This window comes from Serinus canaria, chromosome 9 (genome assembly GCF_022539315.1).
Source record: "Serinus canaria isolate serCan28SL12 chromosome 9, serCan2020, whole genome shotgun sequence".
Classification (NCBI taxonomy): domain Eukaryota; kingdom Metazoa; phylum Chordata; class Aves; order Passeriformes; family Fringillidae; genus Serinus; species Serinus canaria.
The window spans coordinates 19,421,044-19,448,202 of NC_066323.1; the positions used below are offsets into that span (position 1 = coordinate 19,421,044).

General features: G+C 45.6%; 2 protein-coding genes and 1 long non-coding RNA gene across 9 annotated transcripts; 2 read left to right on the top strand and 1 right to left on the bottom strand.

Moving 5' to 3' along the window:
- The first annotated feature begins 274 nt into the window (after positions 1–274).
- On the top strand, positions 275–4,538 carry LOC127059901 (uncharacterized). The gene is made up of 4 exons (XR_007778247.1): positions 275–518; positions 1,345–1,492; positions 2,662–2,728; positions 2,853–4,538. It is a non-coding gene; the product is annotated as an uncharacterized LOC127059901 (long non-coding RNA).
- ANAPC13 (anaphase promoting complex subunit 13) lies at positions 1,963–5,553 on the bottom strand. Of its 3 annotated transcripts, none has more exons than XM_009089273.4 (3): positions 5,499–5,553; positions 4,546–4,671; positions 1,963–2,426 (listed from the first exon to the last, which is right to left on the bottom strand). In XM_009089273.4, the coding sequence occupies exons 2-3, from the start codon at positions 4,642–4,644 to the stop codon at positions 2,301–2,303; spliced, it is 225 nt and encodes a 74-aa protein (XP_009087521.1). In that variant the 5' UTR covers positions 4,645–4,671; positions 5,499–5,553; the 3' UTR covers positions 1,963–2,300. The 3 variants fall into 3 exon arrangements, with proteins under 3 accessions (XP_009087521.1, XP_018768695.1, XP_018768696.1); XM_018913150.3 differs by lacking the exon at positions 5,499–5,553 and adding an exon at positions 5,321–5,483; XM_018913151.3 differs by lacking the exon at positions 5,499–5,553 and adding an exon at positions 5,053–5,265.
- CEP63 (centrosomal protein 63) lies at positions 5,551–27,122 on the top strand. 5 transcript variants are annotated; one of them, XM_018913140.3, is made up of 16 exons: positions 5,551–5,630; positions 8,291–8,425; positions 9,980–10,160; positions 11,373–11,468; positions 13,600–13,722; positions 14,550–14,663; positions 16,441–16,488; positions 17,025–17,258; positions 17,502–17,647; positions 18,395–18,529; positions 19,309–19,423; positions 21,286–21,483; positions 21,898–21,984; positions 23,508–23,707; positions 24,230–24,518; positions 26,609–27,122. In XM_018913140.3, the coding sequence occupies exons 2-16, from the start codon at positions 8,382–8,384 to the stop codon at positions 26,765–26,767; spliced, it is 2,169 nt and encodes a 722-aa protein (XP_018768685.1). In that variant the 5' UTR covers positions 5,551–5,630; positions 8,291–8,381; the 3' UTR covers positions 26,768–27,122. The 5 variants fall into 5 exon arrangements, with proteins under 5 accessions (XP_018768685.1, XP_018768690.1, XP_018768683.1 ...); XM_018913145.3 differs by having other exon boundaries at positions 5,565–6,299; XM_018913138.3 differs by having other exon boundaries at positions 5,565–6,056.
- The last annotated feature ends 37 nt before the right edge of the window (positions 27,123–27,159 follow it).

Genomic DNA, 27,159 nt, shown 5'->3' on the forward strand with positions numbered 1-27,159 from the left:
AAGGTGGGGCTCCTTCTATGCTAGCAGGTTTCCTTAATTTAAATATAGTTTGCCTTGGGGGATGACTAATCAAAGACACAAATGGGTTGGTAGCTATAAGCAGCAATTTAACTACACCTGTTGAAACTGAGGAAATTATTGCCTATTTGTCTTTTGCAAAGAATGTCAGGAAGATTGCAGATGTCACTGCAAGTCTGATAAGCATCTGGGTGGGGCTGGTGCTTGGTTTCACAGGGCCCTGCCTTTGGAGAGTTCATGATGATCCCTAATATCTCCCATGTCCTTCCTGCTCTCCTGAGTGCCATGCTCCAGATTCCCTTCTACAAATCCTGTCACCACCTCAGGCAGGAGACAGGTGCACAGCACTGTGTCGTGACAAAGGGAAAGTACCACTTCAAGGTGTCTGGCTCTCCAGTGGGCTCCCAAGCAACTGCTGTCTTGGATAACACACATAGAACTGGCATTCCCACATTTTCTAACAGACCTGCTGGAACCTCATAAATTCAGCTCTAATTCAAGTAAGGAAGGCTTTTTTTTTTCGGGATGGGAGGAAGGAGATTGCCAAGGAAAGACAGATGTCAGGGGCAGGAAAGGAAGTCTGAAATTGGAGCTGGAAGGTATAGTGGCAAAATTGGGAAAATGAGAGTGGTGGGGAGTTTGTAAAGGGATGAGAAGGGAGGGAGCAGGGATGGCTGCTGGATAGAAGTAGTGTGGTAGTTTTGCTTGGCGTTTTCTTTGCAAATTATTTTAACATAGGCCAGGGAAAGGGAATGTGGGGTGGATTAGAAATATCTGATTAAGCCCAGGCTCTGCTTTCTTTCCCTTGGTGATAATCCAGTGAGGAGCTGAACTATAAGAGCTCCCAGTGGCATAGCTAGTTCTTTGGTCCATGCTGTACTTATTAAGCTTTTTGACTTAGCTAATTCTCAGGTTAATCCTTAACTCTTCCTGATGTCTGCAGTTCCTCTTCCTTCAGACAAGTGTGTGCTGCTCCACTGGTGCTGGCATGAATCACACTTGAGGCAGAGCATGTGTCCAGCATGGTTCTTTCACAAGCACCTTGAGCTCTTCAGCCTCAAGCAGCTAAGCAATCTGAGTCTCACTGAACATGTACCATGCTGTGATCCCATTTGATAATCACCCAGGCAAAAGTTGGGGCTTGTTATTTTGAAGATGATAATCTCTGAAAAAAGACACCAAATAACATTTCTGGATCTGGAAGCTCCAGGACAGTGCTTCTTCTGTTGCACTGACAAAAGAATATAATTTAAACATTGTTTTCCTTCCAGCTCCTTTCTCACCTCTACCAGTAATCCTAAACTCTGTCAAAATATTTTCCCTTAGCAAGAAGTTCTGCCAATGGTGAGACGGAATTGGTCCAACAGTGAAACATGAAGAACAGAAGGCTTTTACCTGTTGCAAAAGGCATCTGAGAATCAGAGATAAAACAAGGTCTTTGAGGGCTTTGCCTTTCATCTCAATACAAAAAGAGGTAACAATTTGTTGCCTGAAGCTAAGCCCTCCTCATTTCTTTTCCCCATCACTTTTCTAAAATTTTAATTTCCCATCTGAGGTTGCTCATCCAAGTGGTTTGCACGTCAAGAGGCCCTACAGTGGGACTGGCAGATTCTTCCTTGGAACTCTCAACCATCCCTTGGAACACCACGATTTTGAGTAACCACCATTTAAGCATAAATTAGACTGTCTGTTCACTGTACATATTGGCAAACATTCCCAGGATGTTAGCACTGGAAATGCTGTCCACCACCACCATCAGATCCTGAGAGCAGGAATTCAAGTGCTTATAGGTTACTCCCTGCTCTTGATTCTGCTGACCAACCTTTCACATCTGCCCCACACATCCTGCCTCAGCCACACACTTGTTAAAGATGGCAACAACTCACAGCTATTTGGGTTTTGTACACTGAACTCTAGACAATAATCCCACTGTGAGCTTTGAAATCAATTGCAATTTGAGACAGTAAAAACTTTTTAATCATATGTAGAAAACATTTAAGATCAGAATTGGCACCAGCTTAAGAACAAATTAACAGAAAACATGAAATAATCTTATAAGCATGGAACATTTTGCACTTGGCTCTGAGATGTCAGAACCTCTGCTATTTCACATTCAAGAAAGAAGCATTTTAAACTCTTCACTGTGAGCAGAACCACTGTTGGAATCTGAAAGTTTCAGAAATGTTGTTTCTTCCTTAGGGCAGCTTATGACAGCAATGGTCAGCCAAAAAATATTTTTATGCTGCATTTATGCATCCACTGTATGAAATCCCACCGATTCACTAATTTCCCGTGGGTGGAACGTTTTCATGGAGATACTGGAGAGCCAAATCTGTCCACTTCATTTCTTGCTCTTTCACAGACTCAGTAGTGCCACCGTTGTCTTGCTCTGGTTCAGGGAGCTCATTCTGAGAACAAAACACAGGTAGAATGCATTCCACGTGTAATACACTTCCTGCAAGCAGCAGGTTATTATGATTTGTATGGATAGATACAAAACCCCACAAACGAGACCAGAGGGTGCATCTGAACAATAAATATCATACATACTGATCCACTTAAAAATATTGCTGAGCCCCATCATGAACAGTATTCTTTTCATTTGAATGTGGTGCTTCATCTGAAAGGTAAATTGTTTTCCAGGACCCTGGGGCCTTGCTATACACTCAAACTGCAGAGGCAGTGAGAGAGAATATACAGCAAATGCAAAGTAAGTAAATAACAGTACAATGCAATTATTCCATTGTTTGTTTGCAATGTGCTGCTTCTGCTGTTGCCAAGAATAGAAACACTGCAGACAACTGGTTCTATAAAATGTAACTTTCCTATGGCAGGTGAGAAGGCCTTCCTGTCTGCATGCTGGACTCAGGTGTAGCTGTGCTGGATCAACAGCAGAAGCCAAAACCTCCTGCCAGGTGTGCCACAGAGCTGCTCAAGCTACAGTAAGGGGAAGGAAAGCTTAACTGAGATTTCATTTTCTTTCCTTCTATTATTTGTTCTCTGTCTTGCTGTAATGGTGTAGTCACACTGAGTGTGTGCGATTCTGCCAGATACCATTTGGGCAGGAATTCAGAGTTCTAGACCTCTGGAAATGCCAGCAGGAGCTAAATAAAGTATTTCAGCTTTGAAAACAATGAATAATTCGAAAGCCATTTGAGTTCCCAGAAATGTCTTGAGTGAGCACTGGAGCAGACTCTCAGGACAGGCCTAAATACCACTTTCACAGCCATTCTTGTTGCTCCTTTGCAATGTCCCTGAGTAAGTCCCCTGTGAATTCATGCTGGTTTTTCTGTGACGAGAGCCAATCCCATCTCTGGGGATCTTTATATCCACAGCCAGACCTTTCTTTCTGTTGGTAGTTGGAGAGGCTTCCTTCTCTGAGGCTGTTATCTGTATGTGACTGTAAGCCATCGTGAGATGGCTCTGAGGGAATAAACAGGAATATCTGGACTCAGGGTGAAGGCAATAGTCAACAAAGAACCTGTTTATGATACTCAGCTTGCTTAATAAAGGTGATCTCAAGCAAAGGAGGGTTTGGTCTCTTTTAGCTGAGAATTATGCTTCTGCAAGATGCTTCCCTCAAGCCCAACTCTTGGCAGGAAAATATGTGCTGGACATATGGATTTTGAGTTGGGCAGCTGCTCCTCGCTCTCTCTGAAAAGCCAGTGGTGGCAGGGCTAAAGCTTGAACCATGTCACAAATTTGGAAATGTCTTTCTGCTGAAAGAAACCAGCACCTCACAATCTCCATGGTTCCTTTATCTGTGCTAGCTGGGGTAAAGCTTGTGTACCAGAGAGAAAAAGGGAAGGGAAAATCCTCAGCTACCCCTAACTTCCCTCAAACTTTCAAAATAGCCAAGGAAAGGTGTCAATGTGGGAGATCTGAAGCTTTAGCTCTAGGCTCTGTGGGATCAGCAGTAGCTTTTCCCTTGCTGCCCCTCTCCAGTCTTGCAGCTGTACCCTGGATGAAAGGAGAGGTGTCATGCCTTGGGCACAGTGCCACAGGCAAGAGTCTTGCTGCACCTCTCAGTCCTTCACTGCTGTCCTGAACTGCCAACAACAACACTGTATCTTGGAAAGACTGCTTTGAAACATGTATGAAAATGTCTCAATTTCTTTTAATGGCATTGCAGGAAATGGAAATAAAGTGTAACCAAGACTGGAACTGTCAGTGTGACACTGATCCTCTGCTATCCAAACCAACCTGGAAAGTACCTCAAACACCAGGAACAAAAAAGGGATGCAGAGAGAAAGGATGATTCTACTTCTCCCTGATGCCAAACCCAGGACAGTGCAATGGGAAGGGCACTACAGTTCTGAGAAAAATCAGGAGCTGCTCAGGGGACAGAAGCATCCATGTTCTCATGCATTAAGGAATGACTGTCATATAGGGCAAGGAAGGAGTCAGATCCAGGAGCCTCTTGTACAAATTAACCGCACCACGAGCAACACTCTGTGGCTTTCCTTGGAAGGGACTGTGATGGACGCAGCAGCCTTAACTCAGATTGATAAGTAGCAATTCACCTACCAGAGGGATGGCCACGTCCTCGTAGGGCAATTTATCTTCCCTCCACGCATCATCGATCAGATCCAGGATCCTGCCATCCCTCTGCACCTCGCTGTCCATCGTCACAGCGGGGGAGAGCAGCTAAATCTGTGACAGAAAGCAGATGCTGTTTTAACAACATCCCCAGCCAAGGAGCTGCAGTCTGGGACTATGCTCCAGTTTTGATGCAATCCATATGAAGTTTAAACTTAAAAGAAATACCTTGATTTCCCTAATCCACTCAAAAAGGGGTTATAACTACAGAGAACAACTTCATCTGAAGAGAACTCTATCAAAGTGAATTGCAGATTGATATGCATCAGAGATGAATATATAAAACCATCTGGTTATTACTGATTATATTTACGTGTGTTTATATCTACTGACTGACTTTTAGAAGTCTAATTTGAGTGAGTCTGAGCACCTAGAACTGCCCAGAACCCTTTGCTGACTGCTGGCTTACAGCCCCTGACCAGTGCCGTGCCTTACCGACTCCTTCACATGTCTGGGAGAGTCACAACAAAGGACTTCAAGGTACCCAGAATTCTGCCCGAACCTGAAGTCCGGGAAACCGGTGAAACAGAAGCAAAACGAGAACCTATCTTTCACCCCCAGTTCCTATAATTACTCCAGAGTGTTTAATTGTACTCTGCCCTCCTTGAAGGGCCACCCCAGGCCTTGGGCCGGTGTCCCCCTGCGGGAGATCAGCAGCAGGCAGCTCGATCCTGGCGGGTATGATGGGAGAACTGGCACTTGCCAGGCCTGGCACTCGCCGGTTGCCGGAGCGGCGATGTGGGCGGCGATGGGCACGGGGCTGAGCGCATCCGAGCCACGGCGCGCTGCGCTCCCTGCCTCTCCCGGCCACCGCGGCTCAGTGGCCTCCCGTGTGTCCGCAGTGTCCCCCCGCTGTACCCGCGCTCCCCAGCCCGCCCTACCCTGCCCATCTCCGGGGCCGGCGCTGCGCAGGCGCCGCCCCAGCGCATGCGCAACACTGCCGCCGCTGGGCCGGGCCGTGCCCGCCGCTAGGGTGGGGAAGGCGGGAAGGAGGAAGGGAAGGAAGCAAGGAGGTCAGGCAGGAAGGAAGGAAACAAGGAAGGAAGGGAGGAGGGCGGTCGGCTAGCCAGGCAGCCAGAGCTGGGGTGTCGGGCATCCCGGAGCGGAGCTCGGCCCGGGGGTTCAGGCCTGCTCCCCCGGGCGCGGCGCTGGAAGGGCCCCGGGCAGGTGCGGGGCAGGCTCTGTAAGGGCTCGGCCAGCGGGGAGGCTCCGGCCGGGAGCAGCTCGGCACGGCGGCAGTGCGGAATGCCTGCCGGAGGCAGCTCCGGGGGCTGTACTGAGAGCACTGCCCGGGCACGCTGGCCCCGGCCCCTTCACAGACGTAAGCTGCGCAGGGCAGGTTTGGGTCGGACATTAGGAGGAATTCCTTCACGGAAGGGCTGATTAGATTTTGGAAGGGCCTGCCCAGGGCGGCGGTGGTGGCGTCCCCATCCCTGGAGGTGTGTAAGGAAAGACTGGACGCTGCACTCGGTGCTCTGGGCTGGGTGACAAAGTGGGGATCGGTCACAGATTGGACCTGATGGTCTCAGAGCACTTTTCCAAGCTCAGTGACGCTGGGACTCTCGCCCTGGCGAGGGCTGGTTCGCTCCGGGCTCCTGCCGCAGGTGCCATTCCTGCCGCTGGCAAGTGGAGCTCGCCTGTGGTATTGCCTTTGGGAGGTTACTGCTCCTGTTGTGTTCATTGTAAGCATGCTTCCAGCAGCGCTTGAAGATCTCATCTTTCTGTGTTTTTAAATGCGAACTAATCCCAGTCTTGTCTCATGGGCACTATTCTTAAGTCCTCCTGTGTACTGTAAAGTTCTCTCCACTTGACTCTGCTACAATTCTGCCTTGAGCTGGGATTCTAAGCCTTGTTTATTTTTAAATGTGTTGTCTTGTTTTGGGCATTTGGTGGTTTGTTTTTTTTTTTTTTTTTTTTTTTTTTGCAAATACTTCAATTTTTTCACTTTCAGAAGTGACCAGCCAGCTCTCCTTGATTCAGCTGTAGTTATTGAAGTGGGTCTTTACTCAGGTGCCTGTAACTTGCACATTGCTGCTTGTAAGCATGAGAGGCCAGAATTTAATAGTAAGTCAGCAAACCTTATGTAACGTAAAAGTGCTTAGAGGTGTCTGAATTTAAGGCTTTTCCCCAAAATCTGGGTATGCCAGCAAAGTCAGCAAAGCTGGCAGGCTGTGAGGGTGGTAAGGCAGAGGCACAGAGAAGCTGTGGCTGTCCCTTCCATGGCTGTCCAAGGCTGGGTTGGACAGGGCTTGGAGCAGCCTGGCATAGTGAAAGGTGCCAGGCATGAGATGGCTTTAAGATCCCTTCCAGCCCAAACTGTTCTGGAATTCTGTGCTGTCTGTCTCCTCATCCCTCTGCCCACTGAAAATTGATTCTGTGTAGGTGTGATTAGAATGAAAGAGGAGAGCTGCTGCTGTCTAATGTCTACTGTTGCCACCTGGAGAGCTCTTGGAATGCTGTCAGCAGCTCAGAGGATCTGCTCATCTGCTCTCCTCAGCACCCTGCCCTCAGCAGAACCACGAAGATGTTCTGCATACTGATTGAGTTTTGCTAAGCACAAACAGGACCAAAGACAGACAAAACACTGTCAGAATAGGGATAGGATTTTTTTCTGTGCATTTTTATATGCTTGTGGTTTAAAACACAGCTCCCAAGGACAGGTTTTAATCCCTGAATTGTGTTTTGAGGTGCTGTAGGAGCATAATAGAAGATTCTTTGGGAAAGAGAGCAAAGCTGAGCTTGCATTTGGGAACGTTTCCCTTGCTGTGACCTGCTCCCCTTTTGCTGATTGCCTAATAATGCCATATTAATGTTAGAGGAAAGATGGCGGAAGGATCCATCTTCTGTACTTGGAGGGTGTGTAGATTTTGGAAACAGAAGTTTGTGCTAGTAGCTCTGGACAAGTTTAACCATTTTTGTGTTAGATGCAGTTTCCTGAAGGAGATATTGAAATAAATTCTGGCTTCTTGGCTGTGGTTTCATGGCAACTTCTAATTCCCCATTTTTGGTTTTAATGTAAACCCTTCTCACTTTCACCAAAATGTGAAATTTCTTTGGGTGTTTGTTACTTAAAAGGTGTAATTTATAACTGAAGCTATGTACTGCTACTGTAAAGCTGTCCAACTTATTTTCATAATTTAAGAGGAAATTTTAAGGAGTTTGTGTTTTCCTAAAATTCCCACAACTGTATGAGCAACCAGTATGTTCTGAGTGTGGTGATAAACTGCATGGTCTCTTTAACCTAGTCTGTAACAGAGGCCTGGAAAATATGTAATTTATAGATGAATTCTTACTGCTACTTGCTGGTGTTTTCTTTCTGAAGTGACAAACTTCCCTGTCAGAGGTGGATCTTGGGCTGGCCCCTTTGGAGCCCAAATGTTCCTGTTTCTCCACAGGCTGGTGCTCCCAGGAGATCTGCCAGTCCCCCTGTGTTGAGTTCACACAAGTGCAGATTCTCATTGCTCCTCTCTGGATTTATTAGATCACGTGATTATACCACTGCAATTTGGTAGTGCTGGATGATAGCATTGGGTATATTTTTCTGGTAGAAAAACCTGTTTTCCTCTATTTGGCTGTAAGTTTATGAAGGTGCCATTGTTTTCCTCTCCTGTAATTGCATGCTCCTTGTATGTTTTTGACTTCTTTGCTTTGTGGGCTTCCACTCTTCCTGCAGTTGGATGGAGAAGCAGCCTGGTTTGTGCATTGCCATGGGTGACCACTGCTTTCCTGTACTTCCCTTGTACTGAAGCCACCAGCATTTAGTGATGGAGGCTTTGCTGGAAGGAATGCAAAGAAGTGGGCGAGGGAGGTATGTATGCAACTGTACACAGCAGTCATTCCAAATGATTTAAGTATTAATCTTGCCTCTTACTCAGAATAAATCCTCTGGTGTAAGTGTGCAGTGGCCTTCAGCTGCTGCAGAAGTGAAGTCACTGGGGGAGCTGGCTGTGCACTAATCCCTGCTTATAGTCTTAATGGTCAGAAATTTAGTTGTACATCTTCCTGAAAACCTCAGCCTCTTTTTTTCTCGGTTGTTAGTGTAAACTATTCTTACTGTCCAACATCAGGAGCAGTAGTAAATAGAGTTGTGAATAAATATTTATTTTGTAACAGCCTTGCAAGGTTAATGAGATGTGACTTTGTTATCTGATTTCACTGAAAACATCTGATTATTTCCTGCTTGTGTTGAAACTGCAGAGTCCCACTCAGCTCTGAGTGAATCCTTAATGCTCTGTCTGAGGTGAGAGTCTCTAGACTTTTCAATCCCCGAGAGAGACTGTAGTGACAATAACAGAACAAAATGCTTTATGTGTTAAACAACCGTGAAGCAAAAGTCACTGATGCCATTTTCCTAGTCATCCTTGAGAATGTGACACAAATTTATTTGATACTGTATCTTCTTTAGAGAGCTGGTTGCAGAAATCGAGTTTAGAATTTGCTACATATTAGCAGATGCTGTGAAGGAAATGTTCCTGCTCTGCATAATAGCTGCTAATTTTTGGTTAACTCACAGGACAGGGTGAACTTCAAATGTGACTGATTTTGGCTCCTTTAAGAAGTATTTCTTTTCCTATAGAAAAAGTGCCAAGTAATGAAGTGTGCATATGCCCTGGGGGAACAGAGAAATTTCCATCCCTTAACCTATTGATTTCCATTTCTTTTCAGTTCTTCCCTTTGACAGGCAAATTAAAGGGGTAGAGATCATTATGGAGTTCACCACCCTCTAGGGCTGTGTCTGGCAAACCTTAATATTGTCCCTGTCTTGGCAGCTGGGAAGTTTTAGAGGAGTTACTTGAATTGGCTTCAATAATTACTGCACCAAATTAGAAATCTGGGCATCGCTAGGGAGCTTGTGCTCCCCGATGGATTGTGAGGGTTTGATTCTTCATTATCATGTTGTCATCCAACCCCCTCTGCTTCAGGGTTTGTCTGCATTTGTGATAAACTTCTGTTTTTGGGAGCTCATCGCTTGGCTGTAAGATTCCTCTGGTGACTGAAACCTGCTATAAAATGCCACTGCCTGGAGAGCAGTTAAGGCAATACAAAATATGAATTAAACACGCTTTGGTTTACTTACGTAATGCCTAGTACCCAAGGCAAAAGGCTGAATGCCCAAGTGCGATGTGGTTTAGTGAGCATGGATAGTATTGGGTAAAAGGTTGGACTTGATGATCTTGCAGGTCTTTTCTGACCTTAATGATTCTGTGATTCTATTCTATGTGAGCTCATTTGATGAGAGTTCAAAGCACTGTGTGTGCAGAGTTGGTGCCTTGGTGCCAGTCAGTTCTGCTGCCTTTGTTGGTTTGGGACACTGAACGTGTTGGGTGGGACCTGCTTTAACTCCAGGCTCTCTCCCCTCCAGTGGTGGGTTCTTGACCTCCTGTGAGGCTGAGCTGCAGGAGCTGATGAAGCAGATAGACATCATGGTGGCTCACAAGAAATCCGAATGGGAAGGGCAGACACAGGCTTTGGAAGCTTGTCTGAGTGCTCGGGAGCAGGAACTTTCCTCTGCCAAGGCAGCTCTGCAGGAAAAACAAAAGGAGGTACCTTGGTTTCATTACTATTTTTTGGTTGGAGTCAGCAGTGTGTTTTACCTGTTAGAATCAGGAAATCAGGAATAGAATTTTTAAAGGACCTGTTGGAACAAGGTGTCTGGGTCATAACTCAATCCAGGTCAAGTGATCCACTCCCCTAGGGTTGGTGGAAGTCCACATATTGAACTGTTAGAGTTATTAGAGAGAGCCCAGAGGCACTGGTTCTGGCTACAGCAGTAATGGACAGCCCAGCAACCTGCAGTCATTGGTAGACAAAACCCATTTCCTACTATATAAACTACACCAAGAAAACCATTTCCTACTCTGAGCTACACCAAGATATTGCTGGGAAACTCTCCATGGGCTATTTTACAGAGCTCTGGTTTTGTGATCTTTAAATGAAAGCCTGAGGGAAGTGCAAAAAAAAAAAAAATCTGTATTGGTGGAAAATTATTAGCAAGTGAAGTTTTTGTGCAGGATGTGGACCATAAGGTACAGTTGAGCCACAGGATTTTCATTTGCAAGAATGATGATTTTTGTCATATAGGTTATTGTTGTTATTATCAATTATGTTTTCTCAAGACACTTGAAATGTCTCTTACCACCAAAAGCAAACATGGATTTCAAACTGAACTGTAAAGTGTGTTTGAAGTCACTGCTGGAGTATATTCATGCTTGGTTTAGTCATATGAATTTTCTGTGGGTTTCTTTTAATTTTAATTTGTTGGCTTGTGACCACTCAGGTTGTGGTTGGGAAAAAGATGGGAGGAAAAAAAAAGGGAGAAAAATGAGTCACAGAAGCAGTTGAATCAGTGTCAGGGAAGTCTTCTGTGAGCTTCACCACCCCTTTTCTTACTTTTTCCTTGCTATTAGGATTCTCTCATTTCTTTAAGCATAGTAAGATGATGACATGGCCAACTTTTCTCTTGGTAGGTAGCTTGAAATCATAATGTGTGTTTGTGAAGAATTTGATGAAAATACTGGATAGAAGTAGGCTTTTGGCTCAAACCAAATATGTCAGCTTTGTCCCCAGGAGTGAAATCCAGAAACTGACTCAAAACAAGAAACCACAACAGAAACAGTTGTGGCCCCAGCCTGCCAAAGATTTAGGCACAGCCTCCATCTATTTCATAATGAGGGCCCCCACTGAAATATCCATGTATCTACTGGCAAAAAAGCCTACTTCTGTTGTATTTATTTGCTTTTTATCCCTTTTTTCAGGTTGGCGTGCTGCGTCGCCAGGTTGAGGAGGTGGAAAAATCCAAGCAGGACATGGTTAGAGAGTATGAGCAGCAGCTGAAGAAATTCCAGGAGGAGGTGAGTTGCAAAAAGAGAAGTTTGGTTTCTAGTTCCCAGTTGCTGATGGATCAATTACTTTGTGTCATTGTTTTTGTCTCAATGCTGTGGTTTTCAAACTGCCCACTCTATTAGTGTTTGTGTGCTTAGAAAAAAGAGGATTGAGCATAGATAAAGAGACATTTGTATGGCTCAATTTGCCTGTTTTTTGTGATTTGAAGGAACTTGGTGACAGACAGAGAGCTGTTGGAATAGAAATGTTTTCATATGTTGGACATTTGAAGAAGTTAACTGTAAGAATGTCCTGTGTTTGCCCATCCCAGTCACCACAGTGCTGGTTCTGGAGCTGCCACAGGTACAGGCAGCAGCAGTTTGCTCTTCCAGCATTTCTGAAATTAAAAAAGGGTGGAGATGTAACTGGCCTGGCTATTGTGAGATCAGGAAATAACGGTGGTGTGTGGTCTCATCTTTTTGCCTTTGTTAACAGTGATGACTTTAGTAGGGATTTTGTGCTCTCAAGGAATATTAGTCTTAATACCTTTTATAAAAATCAAGTGTATGTAGAAAATGCTGTTTGACAGTAATATCAGAGCTTCAATCTCAAAGCCTCTTGCTCAGTGCAAGGTGATACCTGTCCTGCAGGTGGTATAACAGCATTCCAGATTTATGCCTGAACTCCTTGCCTGTCTGCACTTGCCAGTAGCAGGGAGTGAACTGGCATGAGCAGCTCATAGAGCACTGACCTGTTTTCTCTGGAGGGCTGGGCCTAGTTCCTGCTCACTGTAAGCCATAAGTGAAATTAATTTGGTAGTCTCTGCTCTGATGACAGAAGGCATCTTTTCTCATTTAAAAACACCTCACTATTCCATGTGACTAACAGGCTTCATTCGCTGGGTGTTCTCACTGGAATTGTGGATAAGCTGCAGAGCAAAGCTGAGGTACATTGGCAGATCAGCCTAAATTGCTATGGCTGAAATACAGCCTGTGTGTTGTGGCCTAAATTGCAGTTTGTGGGTTTTTTACCTACACAGTATTAATGCTGATGACATTGAGCTCCAATATTCCTCAGTCTTCTGTTCTTAGTACTGTTTGGGGAAATTATTTCTGTCTCTGTTTACCACCATTTCCAGTGCAATTACAGGTACAGTGTCTAACTTACTGAGAATGTTGAAAGTATAAACCTCTTATCTCCTGATATGTTTGGCAAAAGATGTTGGTATTATCTCTAAGCCTGAACATCTGTCTGTTCCCACTGGACACACCAAACTGCATCAGGTCTTGAATCAGATATTTTTTCTTCTCATGGTCCTTCTGTTCATCCATGGGCTTAGCTTTGTCCATCAGTAAAACAGCAGTGATGGCTTTTCAAATTCATGTGGCTATTTGGAAGCCTTTGATTTAATAGTTAAGTAGGGGGGAGCTCATCATATGAAAAATTTTCTGCTAGTTGCAAGTGATTATTTGCACGGAGGGTCATTTAAATGTCAAGAGTTTTTTCCTCATTCCTGCTTCTGATACAACTTCAGCATCCTAGCAGCAGGCGTAGGAGTGATATTTTCTGTTGGCATTCTCCACTCATTGTGAAATACACAGTGTATCTAAGCAGAAAATGACAGATGAAGTGGTGTTGATATTATGGGTAATGGCAATTCTCAAACCTTCCTTCTCCCACTAAGCAGGAGAGTTCCAGTTCCCACCTGAGCTGCACAAATGTATTTTGATCACACAAGATTTACTCGTGTGTGGTGTGGTGGGTGTGCTCCTGTGGGTGAGCAGATCAGCCACAGGTGCTGCTGGCTCTTCCTGGGGCTGGGAACCACCTGTAGAGAGGGGGATGCTGTGCTCTTGCTGCATTGACAGCTGCCTGCAAACCTCCATCTGATCAATATTTCAGTCATGCTTTAATTATGGTAAGACAGAGCTTTAGTTAAAGCTGCTGATGTCATGACTTCAGTGGTATCTTGCTACTCTCATACAACTCGTGTGTTTTGCTGTGCTGTTGGAATAAAAGACTCATTATCCAAATAGAAGCCTTCACTTGGGAGCTGTGTGGCCTTGATGAGGGCATTGTTTGTGTGTCTTCTTTCAAAGGGCTGTTTAATTCTTGCCTTGGGGCCTTGAGCAAAGCTCTCTCTTTCGCTGTATTCTGCAGTTGTCCCGGCTGAGGAGGAGCTATGAGAAGCTGCAGAAGAAAAAAACAAGAAGCAGAGGAGAAGCTAACAAAGGACAAGAGGAGGACAAGTTTGAATTGAGCCGACTGACCAGGAAGCTGGAGGTACATGATGAAAAAGCAAGTGCTGACCAGCTTGTATGTATTAACTGCCTTACTGGGCTTCACTGGTGACTGAACAGTCCACTAGGAAGTGGACTGTAAGTCCTGCTTAAGGAGCACTGCCCATCCACTCTCCAGGTGCAGCTCTTCTCAACTGCATGTGTGATAAAGGCAGTTTCATGTGTTGGGGCCTCTGACTGCACTGCATGAACCTTAATGCTGTTCTTACCCTTAGACTAAATAAAAGGAAGGAGGTGCTTGAAGAGTAACCAATTATGTGAATGGAATGAATTCCAGTGTGGGGAGGTTATATTCTTATTTCTTTGAGGAGGAGGGAGCTACATGTCAAACTTCTTCTCAATGCTGTCTCATCTTCTAATCTTTCTGCTCTGCTGAGCTCAACCCCACTCAGTTTTCTCCTCCTGAGAGATGTGGTAACAACACACATCTGACTGATGTAGTGCCTAATTTCTGGAGCAGAGATTAGCAGTCAAATTCTGTACTTAATTCTTGTCATCTTGGTGATTTCAGTAGCAGCATGTTTTGGAAGCTAAAGCCAGTCTGAATTGTTAAACCCCTAACAGCAAACCCATGAAATCAGCCATGAATGTTTTGGCACTTAACATTTGTGAGCTTTACCTCGGGTGGGGAAGAAATGCAGCGAGCACGGTGTGTGAGGGCTCTGCACTGCTGAGCTGCTGCATCAGGTGACTGGCTAATGGTTTCCCTGCTGGGGGAAAGGTGTGAGGAGTGGGGAGAGAAGGCAAACGTGGATGTGAACTGGAGTGGGATGTACTGCTCCAAGCCACCCACCCCTGCTGTCCTTGCAGGAGTTCCGTCAAAAATCACTTGACTGGGAGAAGCAGCGCCTGCAGTACCAGCAGCAGGTGGCATCGCTGGAGGCGCAGCGCAAGGCTCTGGCGGAGCACTCTGAGCTCATGCAGGTACAATTAACATGTGCTGGAAGTTTCTGCTTTGTTTGTGGCAGGGAGGGAGAGGCTAATAAAATCTCTCAGGCTCCCATCCAGTTCAGATTGCCATTGAAGTGACTTTTAATGTTCTGATGGAATAAGGTTTGTTTGGACGAGTGTTGTATGGAAAAAAGATCAGGAGTCTGTCATCAGAGATTAGATAAACCTTGTGCAGCTCTCCCTGCCATCACTCTGGTTAGCAGAGAAGAGAGTGGGATGCGGATTTCTCTGAGAGGCAGAGACCACAGCATATGACTCTTTAAAATGTGTTACATCATGTTGTCTACTTGAAAGCTGTTTACCTGCCAGTAGGTAAATATGTACCTTGTGGGTCCAGCTCAGAGGGTACTGTTGGAAAACAGTCTTCCCCTACAGCAGAGACTTCCATAAAATACTGAAGCAGCAGCAGTTTTCAGCCCCCCACTCTTTTTTTTAGGTCTCTCAAAGGCAAGAAGTAGTGGGGCTGCTGTTCTACAAAGCTGATGGCTCAGTGAATTAGTGGTGCTGCAGCAGAGCAAGATGAATTGACCTAGAGCACAGCTGTGAAGTCACACAGACACAATCACAGCAGACACTGATAAGAAGCTCTTGCTGGGGACTTTGCCTTAATGGGCTCCTGAGTTGCTCTTGAGTGGAAGCTCCTGCAAGGAGGGAGACTGTGATGACAGGATTGAAGCTGGCTCTGACAGGGGCTTTGTGAGAGGCTGACACCAGGAGATCTACAAATGCAGAGAGAGTCCTTGAGCAGAAGGTCTTGCTGCTCTGCTGTCTGTGTGTCGTTGATAGCTCAATTGTTTGGGAACAGATGTGTCCTTGGAGCTCAGGCTGGGACACTGGGGCATAGAGGAACTCGTCTTATTGTGCAGCAGAAAACCAGGAGGCTGGGGAGGTTTTCCCAAAGCAGCTTAAGTGCCTTAGGTGCACAGGTACTGTGAAGAGACTGCCTGAATCCTCAATTGCTTTGAAAAGCCCAGCATGGAAGTGCTAAATTTTTTGCCATGGATGTTTCTGTACATTTCATGTGCTTAGTTGTCTTTCTAGCACAAGATCAAGCTGTGATCCATGACCATGGAGTACTTCCCCTCTCTCTTCTTTCATCTGGTCTCCACAGCTCTTCCATAGCAGCTTAGGGAAGCCTGGAATTTTCCCCAGTACAGATCACCTTCTGGAACACCTGCAAAGTCAGGTTAAAGTCAGCCTTTCCTAAAATCCTGGAATTCTCTGCTGGCCTGGATGTTGTGTGGCTGGAAATAAGACATAGCTTAAATGTTTTCTTAATGCAGAAATAAATGTTCAGGCAGTCTGATACTCTGGCTTCTTGGGTGAAGAAAGGCTCTGCTTTAAACTCTTGGCCCTCTTGATTGCCTTTTCTGTCATGACTATTTAAATAATAATAAAAAGCTGTAATAAAAACTATACCATAGCCTTGCAAATGAGCAGTTCTTACAGTTTGTGTAAATCAAGCCATGTGATGCTTCTGAAGCTGGCAGGCATTGCTACTCTTTGAAACTGGGAGTATAGGACTGCTCAGATATTTTGTTTGAGCCTTTAAAAATGCAAAGATTTTATACAATAAGGGACTACATGAAGTGAATGTTCCTAGAAGTTTATGTGAGAGCTGGCTTGTTAAATTTCACCAGCTAGCTGTGTGGAAAGAAATGCTATGAAATAAAGTATTGTGCCTATAAATTATAGAGCAGATATTGTCTGCTACTCATACATTCCTTGTAACTTTTTTGTCTGCCATTAGAACACTGCAAAATTCAAAGTGAGCACTCCCCCAGGCTGCTGGAACCAGGTATTTACTGCAGAGAGCAAAGCAAATTGGCTGTTACAACTAGCTTGTTTTGGGGCTGTTTGGTGGTTGTGGTTTTGCAGTTGTGCACCCTGAGCTGCTTCTTGTCCTGGTGTGGAATTAATGGTTGGGTAATCTCTGCCCTGTTTGGTTTACAAACTTTCTTACCTGCAGCCATTAGTCCTGGTCTATCCTTGAGCTCATGAGCAAAAAATAGCAGGAGGCTTTGTTCTTAAACAAATCATACTCGGGCAGCTGGAGTGATTTGAGATTCTCATTTCCCAGATTCTCTTTGAACTGCTTTTGGAATCAAAGGGGCCCCTCTTTTTTAATTTTATTTTTTTACTTATTCTGTTTGCTTGGAAAGTTTTATCCATCATGTAACCCTGGAACAATACTCTCCCTAATTCCCTGGAAGGAATTGTTGAGAATGAGAATGTGGCTCATGACACCAAGAAAGCAGTAGCTGTGTTGAATTTAGCTTTGGTAGAACTTCGGTGTTTTTGCAGTTTAGCTCTAGCAGGTGCTTGCTGTTGCAGACCCAGCTGGCCAATCGGAAGCAGATCCTGGACTCAGTGGAGCTGGCGAGCCGCTCAGAAATCCAGCACTTGACCAGCAGGCTGGAGAGGGCCAAGGACACCATCAGTGCCAATGAGCTGGAGGTGGAGAGGCTCAGCATGAGGGTGGATGACCTCAGTGAGGACAATCGCATCATTCTGGAAGATCAGCACAGAGTTCAAGAGGAATTAAAGCAGTCCAAGAAAATGTTAGAGGTCAGTGGAGGAGCTCTTAAGAAACAGGGTCTGAAGTGGTGGGAAGACTTTTCATCCTGGAGTTTTTGTCTCTTTCTAGAGCCTTTGTAAAGTTCCTGATCGCCATCAAAATTGACTTTGTAGGTATGTGCTGCTCTGCAGTATTTCCAATGGTCCTAAAATAGTCCGATCAACCTCTCATCACGTTGCAACAAACTGGTTTGGTCCATCTTGCAGCAGTCATTCCTTCTGCCTCCTGTGCAGGTGCTGCAGGATGAGAAGATGGAACTGAGAGCCACCTTGCAGTCTCAAGAAGATTTCATTAGCAGCTCGAAACTGCACCAGGAACAGTTACAGAAACAGCTGGACAGGATGACTGAAACTCTTCACACAAAAGAACTCCTCATCAGGTAGCATCTGTGCCTTGCTAGTACTTTGGCTCTTCAATCCAGATCTGTGTTCCAGGTTCTCTTACTGAGGAAGAGAACCTTCCTCAGATTCTCTTGAGGAAGAGCATTTTCTTGCAGCTGGATCTGTATCGGTTGTATTTAACATAGTGCACTGTAGTTTATCACAAGCACTGTGCTGCCTTGCAGCATTTTTCAATTTGCATTGCTTTTGGAATTAGCAGATAATCAGTGAAGAGCATGGAGGGAATCCACTTTCCTCAGCTGGGTTTCTGGAGGCAGTGCAGGGCTTTTGAGGGTGTTTCTCCCAGGCATTTTCAGCCAAGTGCTGAAGGCCTTTCAGGGTTTGATAACATGCTTATTAACCTAGGTGGAAGTTCTCACTGGCTGGGGCTTGGTGAGGTAACTACATCTGTGACAAAATCATGTTGGCCTTCCCCTTCTGCCCTGGCAATGTGCAGAGGCTGTTGGGTTCTGGTGGCTGTGTCAGAAGGTTTGGGTGTTGGTCACCTACTAGTCTCTGACAGGGAGGCCAACATCAAAGTAAAATGATCTTTTTCAACCAGCCTTAACTCAAGCAGGGGCTGTCATCCAGCTGCTGCCTTTGCTTACTCACACTGCACACAGTGGTCACCTGCTTTTAAGTGTTGTCTATTTTTCAGAGAGCTCCAGGAAACAGTAGTTATGTTCCCTGTACCAGTGAACTCAGACTTGTTTCTTTGCTGGATTAAAGCTGCTGTTTCTGTGTAGGGCCCTGGAGGAGCGCTTGCAAGGGAAGCCATTGTCCTCTGCAGGCCTGGAGCTGGAGCAGGTGCTGCTGCAGCTGGATGTTGCCCAGAAGAAGGAACAGCACTTGCAGTCAGAGGTGACTCGTCTTGAGAACAGGTAACTCTCTGCTTGCTCCCTCTGCAAGTGCAAGTAGTCCTGGATAATACCACAGCACCTAATTGTGTTCATAAGTTAACCAGTGATTTTTGTAGGCTTGTTTTAAATATCAAAGGGCCAAAGAAATCAAGTGCTGTTCATTTTGCAGTGTAATCATGACTGCTTTGCTAATTGGTTGGCTGCCTTTCTCTGCACATGGTGGGTGTTCTCAGGGTTCCAGCTTGCTTAGGCTGAGCACCTTCACTCATAATAGGCTAAGGAGTCTTTGTTAGGCAGCTGGTTAGAACCAGATCCAGACCTTCCTATGAAGTGAGGATTATAAACAAATCTGTCCAGAGAGATTGGGGACTCCCTGTCTATAGTGGTGTTCAAGACCAGGCTGTATGGGGGTTGAGGCAACCTGGTCCAGTTGAAGTTGTTCCTGCCCATGGCAGGGGGTGGAATGAGTTGAGCTTTAGGGTCCCTCCCAACCCAAAGCATTTTGTGATTCTGTGATTCCTCTCCAAGTTTGTGGTTTTCAGACTTGTGTTTACATATAAATTTTGTAATCTTAGTTTGTAAATAAACAAGCAAGAAACAGCTGTTATCTGTTAGATGAGCTTCCTGATCTCTTGTGAAATGATTTTGGAAAACAAACCTAGAGGATTGGAAGGGACTTGTAGGCTGAGTTCAGTTTCTGTTGTATTGGACATAAAGGACTGCCTGGAAGATGAAAGTTTCTCTGACCATTTCCTCCTCCTTGGGTTATTCTAATCTATACTTTTGCATTTGGCACCCAGCCTGGTGTCTTCAAATGCCAGGTGTGTGCAGCTGAGCGAGGAGCTGGGTGAGAATATCAAAGAACTGCAGTCCCTGGAAGAAGACCAGACTGAGTCAAGGGCAGAGATTAAAAAGGTAATGTGGTTTTGTTCCTGGGGAGTGGGATGGCACTGGTGGAGTGAGCTGATCCCTGTGTGCCAGTGCCTCAGCAGTGGCACCAGGGCAGGGCTGCTGGCAGGCAGGGATCTGCTGGAGGTAAGGAGCACACCTGGCAGAGGAAGGGTTGAGAGGACACCTGTTTGCAGGTATCTGAACCTGCCTTTGTGAGCATCTCCTGGGCCTCCCCCAGTACTTCTGTACACTGTGGAGATACTTGAATTACTGCTGGAGGGGCAAATATGCAAAGAAATTAAGGTCTGGAATCCTGAGTTTAAGCCTAATACAGGCTCCAAACAGGGTGAAGAGCAGAGAAGTGAGTTTGCTGTAATATGTCCCGTCGCAGTTGAGGCAGGACTTCAAATGTGTCCTGGTCCCTGTGCGAATAAGGGAGGGTGTTTCAGGCTTGATAGCTGGACATGAGGGCAGGGTCTGGGAGGAGTGGAGCAGCTCACCTGCCACGAGGGGCTCACCCAGAGCTCTGAGCACCCAAGGGGGGCAAGCCCTCCACTAGCTTGGCTCTTCATCATGGTCTGAATCAGCTCAGGTGAGAGCTTTCACTGGAGCCTGGTAGAGTGGAAGCCTCATTGAACCTGAGTGAAAAACCTCACTTGTGTGGAAATCTTTCATCCTTTATTCGGAACATACAGAGGTGCAGATCTTGCCAGAGATGTGTGCTTGGTTACACATCTAAACAGCCACACAGTAAATGAATCTCCCACAGGCTGCTGGGGAGGAGGGAGAGATTTATGAAGGCTGTTTCTGTTTTACATACTTGGGAGGCATTGAGGTGACATGGAGATAAATCACCATGTGAACAGTATTTACATGGGTAGGCAGAGATCATCTGGTTCAATTTTCTAAAATGCTTGTAATTCTCAGAAAAATCCTGTGTGTTTGAGTGGTTAATATTTCTGACTAATGGAATGGAGTCCTGGGGAAGGAATTATGCTGCTGTTGGTCTGTCGTGCCACTGAATAAATATACAGTGTGCCTACCAGCATATTGTATGTGGTGCAGGTCTGCCACCTCAAAAAACATTGAATAAACCAAGATAAGGTATGGAAAAAGATGACCATAAAGGATGGAGTGGTTTTTTTTATATAAGCAACAGCTGAATGGAATAGGACTTAGCAAACTGGAAAAGAGATAAATGAGATTGAATGGACTGAAAATAAAATCATGCCTGTCATGTCATGTGGAAAGTAAATAGGGAATGATTATTCTCTCGTAATCCAGGGACTAGTGGTCATCACACAGAGTTATGAAAACAAAGAGATGTATTTTTACCCTGTGCATAGCTGGCTGGTGGAAGTTTGCCATGGGAAGCTTTAGTTGCTACGAGCTAACATTGATTCAACTCTAATATTGATTCAAAAGACTTAGGGCAAATTAATTCCTGGAAGAAAAGTCCAGCTCGAGCTATTTAAAGTTATCATCTTTAAATGGTATCTTCGAATACCTCAGGAAGGCAGAGTGGCAAATTGCAGGGTTATATTTCCCGAGAGTTCTGTGCTTCCCCAGTCATGGTGAACCTTTGGCTCTCTGGCTTTGGCTACAGAGGTTGAGTGATGAGCTGAAGATGCTGTTGGTTTGATAAATTGTGGGTTTTCTCAAGTACCTCATGGCATGAAACTTCTTTCCAGTTGGCAGTGTGTGGTGTGGGAAGGGATTGGGATGAGGTGCCTTTCAGTCAGGAAGGACAAGCACATGCAGAGGGTTTGTTAGAGCTTTTTGTTTAACAGGACTGAGATTTCACATTCCCATGTGCAGTGCTTTTGCTTTTTTAGCTGAAACATGTTTTAAAAGCTCGTGGGTGATGTGTGCATGTCTTCCTCCAGCTGAAAGACCAGCTCTCTCAGGCTGAACAAATGCACAGCAGTGAGCTGGAGGGGATGAAAAGGGAGATCTGCAGGCTGACACAGGAGCTGCAGCAGCGGGACATCACCATTGCAACGGCGAGCGGCTCCACCTCAGACCTGGAGCAGCAGCTCAGAGCAGAGATTGAAAGAGCAGAGAGAAAAGCAGTGGAGCACAGGGTAAAAAAGGCACAAGACTCTTGCGCTATCTGTTTAAGGGATCTGAAGGCTGGGAACATCATCCTGGTTTTTAGCTACATTAGCAGTTTCCTTCTGTCTTTAAAAGCTGAGACCTTCTGAAGGAATCTTCTAATGATGATGTTCACTGAATCTGTCTTGCTGCTTCTTTTCAAACCAGCAGCCTACAGTCCCACAGAATTCTTTGGGATTACTCATGCTAACTAGGCCAGGATGGATAACATCTTTGAAAACTGTGTATGGTTTTTTTTGTTGCCTTCTCTTTAGGGTCCCAGTACAACTAGCAGTCCAAACCTTGCTTAATACTTGAGTTTGAGGGTGGAAAAGGCTTGGAGAGTGTTGTGGGCATGCATTGTGTTCTTTTTCTGAGCTTGTTGTTTGCCTTTGTCTCCTCAGGTAATTCTGGTCCAGCTGGAAACTTTGAGGCTGGAAAACCGTCATCTCTCAGAGATTCTGGAAAAAACAGAGTGTGGTAAGCTGAAGGTATGAAGGTATTGAGGACCAGGAGCTGGGAAGGGGCTAGCCTTGTGTACCTGCCTGGGAATAGTCAGAGTCTTTGCCCAGGCCTCTCAAAATGGGGGATAAAGCTCAGTGAGCTCAAAACCCAAGAAAGAGGCAATTTGAGAGGAAATAAGGTGCAGAAATATCAAGCATTTGTTCAGTCAGAGAGTGGTGAAGAGAACTGCAGAAGCAGCCATAATTTCCATGTCTTCTCTATGGGCTTTGGCCCACATTTTTTAGTACATTTCCTTACATTTCCATTTTAAGCCAGTTTACCTCAAACCTTTGATTCTCAACCTGTGATGTCCTTTTGACCTGCCCTAGAGCTGTAACTGCTCTGGCCCTTGAAATGCTTGGGGGGAGAGGGTGTTCTCACCTGGTGAGGAGCCATTCAGCAGGGCCCTCCTTTGCTCTCCATGGGTGGGATGCAGACTGGGAATATGGGCTGGATGTGTTGGGACAGTGTTCTTGGAAAGGGCCACAACATGGGCTCCTGCAGCTGAACAAAACCTCCAAAACTCCTGAGGCAGAGGGAGAAGAGGAACCTGCATGGCAGAGATGCAGCCTTGGCAGAAATAATGTGTTGGCTCATTTTGTGAAGTGGCTGGTTTGCAAGTTCTGTCTCAACTTGGCTGCTTCCCTGTAGGGGGCAAGGGCTGGATTCAGACAGCTGAGAACCTCATGAGAATATGTCAGAGAGTATGTTTTATCCAGTTAGATCTGTGGGAAGGAAATACTCAGCTCTTAGTATTAGTTTGGGGTGATTATCAGATGTGCCAGGTTCCTGAGAAAGTGCTGAACAGAAGCTTGTGGCTGGTGAGATGGATTAAAAACACAGCTTTCTGGAGGGCTGGGTTGGAACTGAAATAACCTAAGGCACATTACTTTCTGCTTGGAAAGTGCCTGGTGGCTTTTGCCTGTGTGAGTTCCCAAAAATGTGCCAGCAGTGTGCAAAGCAGGAAATCTTCCTTAAAAAAAAAAAGCCCTGCAGCCCCAAGGAGCAGGAGCTGGATCCTGGCCCTGCAGTCCTAATGCACATTTGGAAAGACCTTAGATACAGAGCTGATGAGAATTAATTAAGCATGTAAGTTTAATAGGATTGGTAAAAAGCAAGTGGGAATGTCACAGGGGTAGAAGCAGTGGAAATTATACCCACCTGGCCTAGTAAAAAGAAGATGATGGGAAGAAGCAAGTTGTTCAGAGTTTCAGAAAGGCCAGAGGCAGGAATGTCTGAAGTATCCTAGGTCCATGATTTCCTGTTTTAAAGGAATCCAGTGGTGAGAGAGGCTGACCTTCCCAGGCAGATCAGCACAGTGAGTCTGGATGCAGGCCTAATAAGGCATATATATAATTAATTTTCTCCTAGGAAAGTCTTGAAGGTTTTGCCAGTCAGAATGAGGTTAGGGGATATGCCTTAAGGAATCTCTTGCTGGCCTTTGCTCTGGATGTGACTGTAGTGTCTTGCAAACCAGAACTTCTGACTTCTGCCTTTCTTTGTCTGTTAGGGGGGTGATGGCACCCTGAGAGCCCTCAGGGAAGACTACACTGCTGAGCTCCAGAAATTAATAGCTGAGAACCAGCAGCTGCGGAAGGACCTCGCAGAGACCAGGGCAAAACTGAGGGTCACTGCACAGGTGTGCCCAGGTGAACCTGAGGGCATGGCTCAGCAGGGGCAAGGCAAAGAGCCCAGGCATGTACAGCACAGGTGAGTGACCCCAGGGATGCTGCTTCCTCAGGGTGAGGGGGAGAGCAGGGGATGTGTGAGGTTTAATGGCATGCTGGGTGTCTCTCCAGTGCATCATGTGTCTGGGAGAACACAAGGACTGTTTGGGAATCTGCCTTTATGCCTTAAGCAGTGCAGTAGCTTTGAGTCCCAGCTGGATTATGTTCTGCAAAGCCAGCAGTGTTTGCCTTTTGTCTGCCTTTGCCTCTCTCTGGAGCAGCAGTCTGTGCTGTTTTTGGTGACAGGATTAGATGTGGCCCAGGCAGCTGCGTTGCTTTCTGTTGCTGTGCTAGGATGTGCAGGCTGTGGGTTATGGTATCTACAGTAGCAGAAGAGAGAGAATTCCACAGGGACTTAATGTGTGTCTGGAAGTGCTATGGAAACAAGTTTAGATTGCCAGGGTTTTTAGTAACATCTATGTTAATTGTTGCCTCTGTGTGAGTTTTTGCTGGGGTTCAGCTGCTAAGAGACAAACTCAGTTCTGTGCTCAAACCTGCCTTCCAGGGAAGTACAGCACAAGCAGGATGAGCACACAGGAAGGACACATCTCCAGCCTGACAGGACTGCTCAACATCATCACAGGGACTCCCAAAGGTGTGGGGCTGCTGAAACAGGAACTGTGAGCCCTGAGACGGGTGAGCCACCCTCCCAGAGCAGCAGCGAGAACTGCAAGGAGTCACGTGCCTGGCTGGGAGCAGAGTCTGTGCTTCATGGGGTGCATGAAAACAAAGATTTTGCAGATGGAACATCTAAGCAGCCTGCCTTAAATCATCACAGAGAATCTGTGTTTTTGGTAAGCAGTTGTACAGGAGCTACTTGCTGCTCAACAGCTGAAAATAGAGCTGAGTTCTTATCTGGCAAAAGGGGACAGGCATTTGACTGCATGACCTAACTGCATGTTGTGTGTGATCCTCTAAGTAAAACAAATGTTAAACAGGGAAGGAAAGCCACTGCTGGATAGTTAAGACTTGGCCAGGAGGATCCATATAGAGGCTCTTCAGAACTCCTTGGAGAAGAGCTTTGTGTTTGTGTGCTTGCTAAGTTAATTCCAGGAGCTCATGGTGCTGTACTTCAGTGTGTACCAGGACATGCTCGTGTCCCCTCAGAATTCTGCTTTAGCTTTTGGCTTGGGTCTGTAGTAGAGGCTCAGAGTGGATGTGGAGTGCTGAGTATGTCAGTATTTCACAGTCTCTGGGTGGCTGGTTGCTGCACATCTGTAAAGCACAGGGTGAGTTTTACCCCTTTTCAAACAGGCTGCAGCAGTCAGCACACTGAACTTAAAGCTGCTTATGCTTGCAGATGACAAAGCCTGAAATCCCTGCTTCACTGCACAAGGGGAGCCTGCTCTTTTTCCCAGTTGCTGATGGTACTCTTTTCATCGGGAGCAGTGTTAGCACTTTCTCTGTCCTACCTCAGCTCGGTTGCTGAAGCACTTGACCAAGATACAGAAAATTTGCACTGAATCGCTTCTTCTTGTCATGTTTAGGGAGGGGAAAATGCTGAGCACTGTCCTTGTTCCAGATGTGTTGCCCTAGCAGTGTTCAGAGCAGTTTCTCCTCTGTTTTTGGATTGGTAGCAGTGACAACTGAGTCCAGAGTAGAGGCTCAAAGGCTAATGCACAGATAAGTGGAGGCTTGTCAGGTCTTTGATGAAGTTTATGACTAAAAATTGGTCTTGATTTTTCAAGACTAAAGTAGCTTGTGCATATACCCAGAAAACAGTGTTGGGAACTTAGGGAACTGCAGTATTGTAAATGGAAACTCTTCAGATTGCAAGACTGGACCCAAAGTGTGAAAAGTTCCACTTCAGGGTATGAGAAGCTCTAGGGCTTGATGTTTAATAGAAGAGAATGGGACCTTTTTATTCTGAGAGGTAGAAATAAGATTTCTAAAAAAATGCAGCTATTTCTCCTGGTGTTGACTGGGTCCGGCTCCAGTGTCTTTAAATCAATTCCTTTAGCACTGAGAGGAGAACTCTCATCAGTAGGCAGTAGTGGGGTGGGAGAGATTTGCTTGTTGTCTGTAGCCTTTTCTGTTTCCCTTTGTTCCTGACTGTTGACAAGACCTGAAAACCACGAGACTCCAGGATTTGGAAATAACCAGTTCTTTTCTCTTGCCAAGACACTGAGACAACTTGTCTGTAATGGAAAGCAGGCCCTTAGTAACCTTAATATTTCACGTGCCAGCCCCTGTGCACGAGGCTTCTCTTCATCAACTTGTACATTAAGCCTGGTTCACAGTGTTGTTTTTGTAAGTTAATAACTTGTGGGTAAGTGATGTGAGGAGCAGGAATAGTTGTTGACTGTAAAGGAAAGAATCTGGAGTAGTTTGTTGACCATTGCTGGCTGGACTGAAGTGCTGTTCCATGAGCTGCAATGGGAGTTTGGCCTGTGCTTGCCTGTGGGATTGTACCAGGAGCCTGTTACTTTGGGGAAGAAGAGGAGGTATATGAAAGAAAGCAGAGATATTCCCAGTGGGCAGTATGTGGTCAAAAACCCAGTCTGGCAGTGCTTTCCCTTCCCTGGACCCAAAATCTGAGGTGCTTCCACTCACTGGGATTTTTATGGAGACAAGGAGCAGGAGGTAGTCCTTGAGTTGCGCCAACACCCAGGGCAAACTCCTTGGTATTCTGTAGTGATCTTCTCTAGCTCTGAGTTTTCAGTAGTGATTTTTTGGCAGTGTTGGCTTCGTGCAGCAATCATTGCTGGCTGTTGGGAGGGACGTGACCTGCAATACAGGTGTGAGACTTGAGTGCTTAGTCTGCCCACTAAGATGGAAATAAGCCTGTAGGAGCATGTTCAGTGGTGTGGTTTGCAGAGCAGTGGTGTTTCTGGCCAAAACTTGGAATGAAGGAATGCCTGATAATCCCTTTGTTTCCCTTTAGTGCCCCTTGCCTACAGCTTCTGTGGGATCCATTGCTGCACGATACCTGGAAGATGAAGAAGTGAGATCCCAGCACATCCTGGAGTGCCTAAATGCTCACATTGAGGAACTGAAAAAAGAGAGTGCAAAGATAGTGAGACGATTTGAGCACCAGGAATAATGTTCCTTGTGGAATTGGAATGCTGGTTTCCTTATGTGCTTCCAAACTATGACTGGGAATGTGCCTGTATCCAGCTGGGATTGGAGCTTGAGTGAGAGGCCACATGTCCCACTTGGAGCTGAGTCAGCAGGATGGGAGTTGAGGAAAAGGAGCTCCTGTCTACATGCTTGCTCTGATGAGGGGTGTTGCACCACAAACATTTTAGTCAGCTTGCCATAGGTCAGAGACCTGCATCACAGCTATGTGCTCACTCACAAAGTTGATGGTGTTTTTTAAAAGCAATTTGCTAGTTTTTATGTATTTAAAGTATATTTTATATGTGTAAAAGCATTGAAATAAATCAGAATGGCAAACACCTCTTTTCTTGTTTATACAAATACACAAAGTGACTC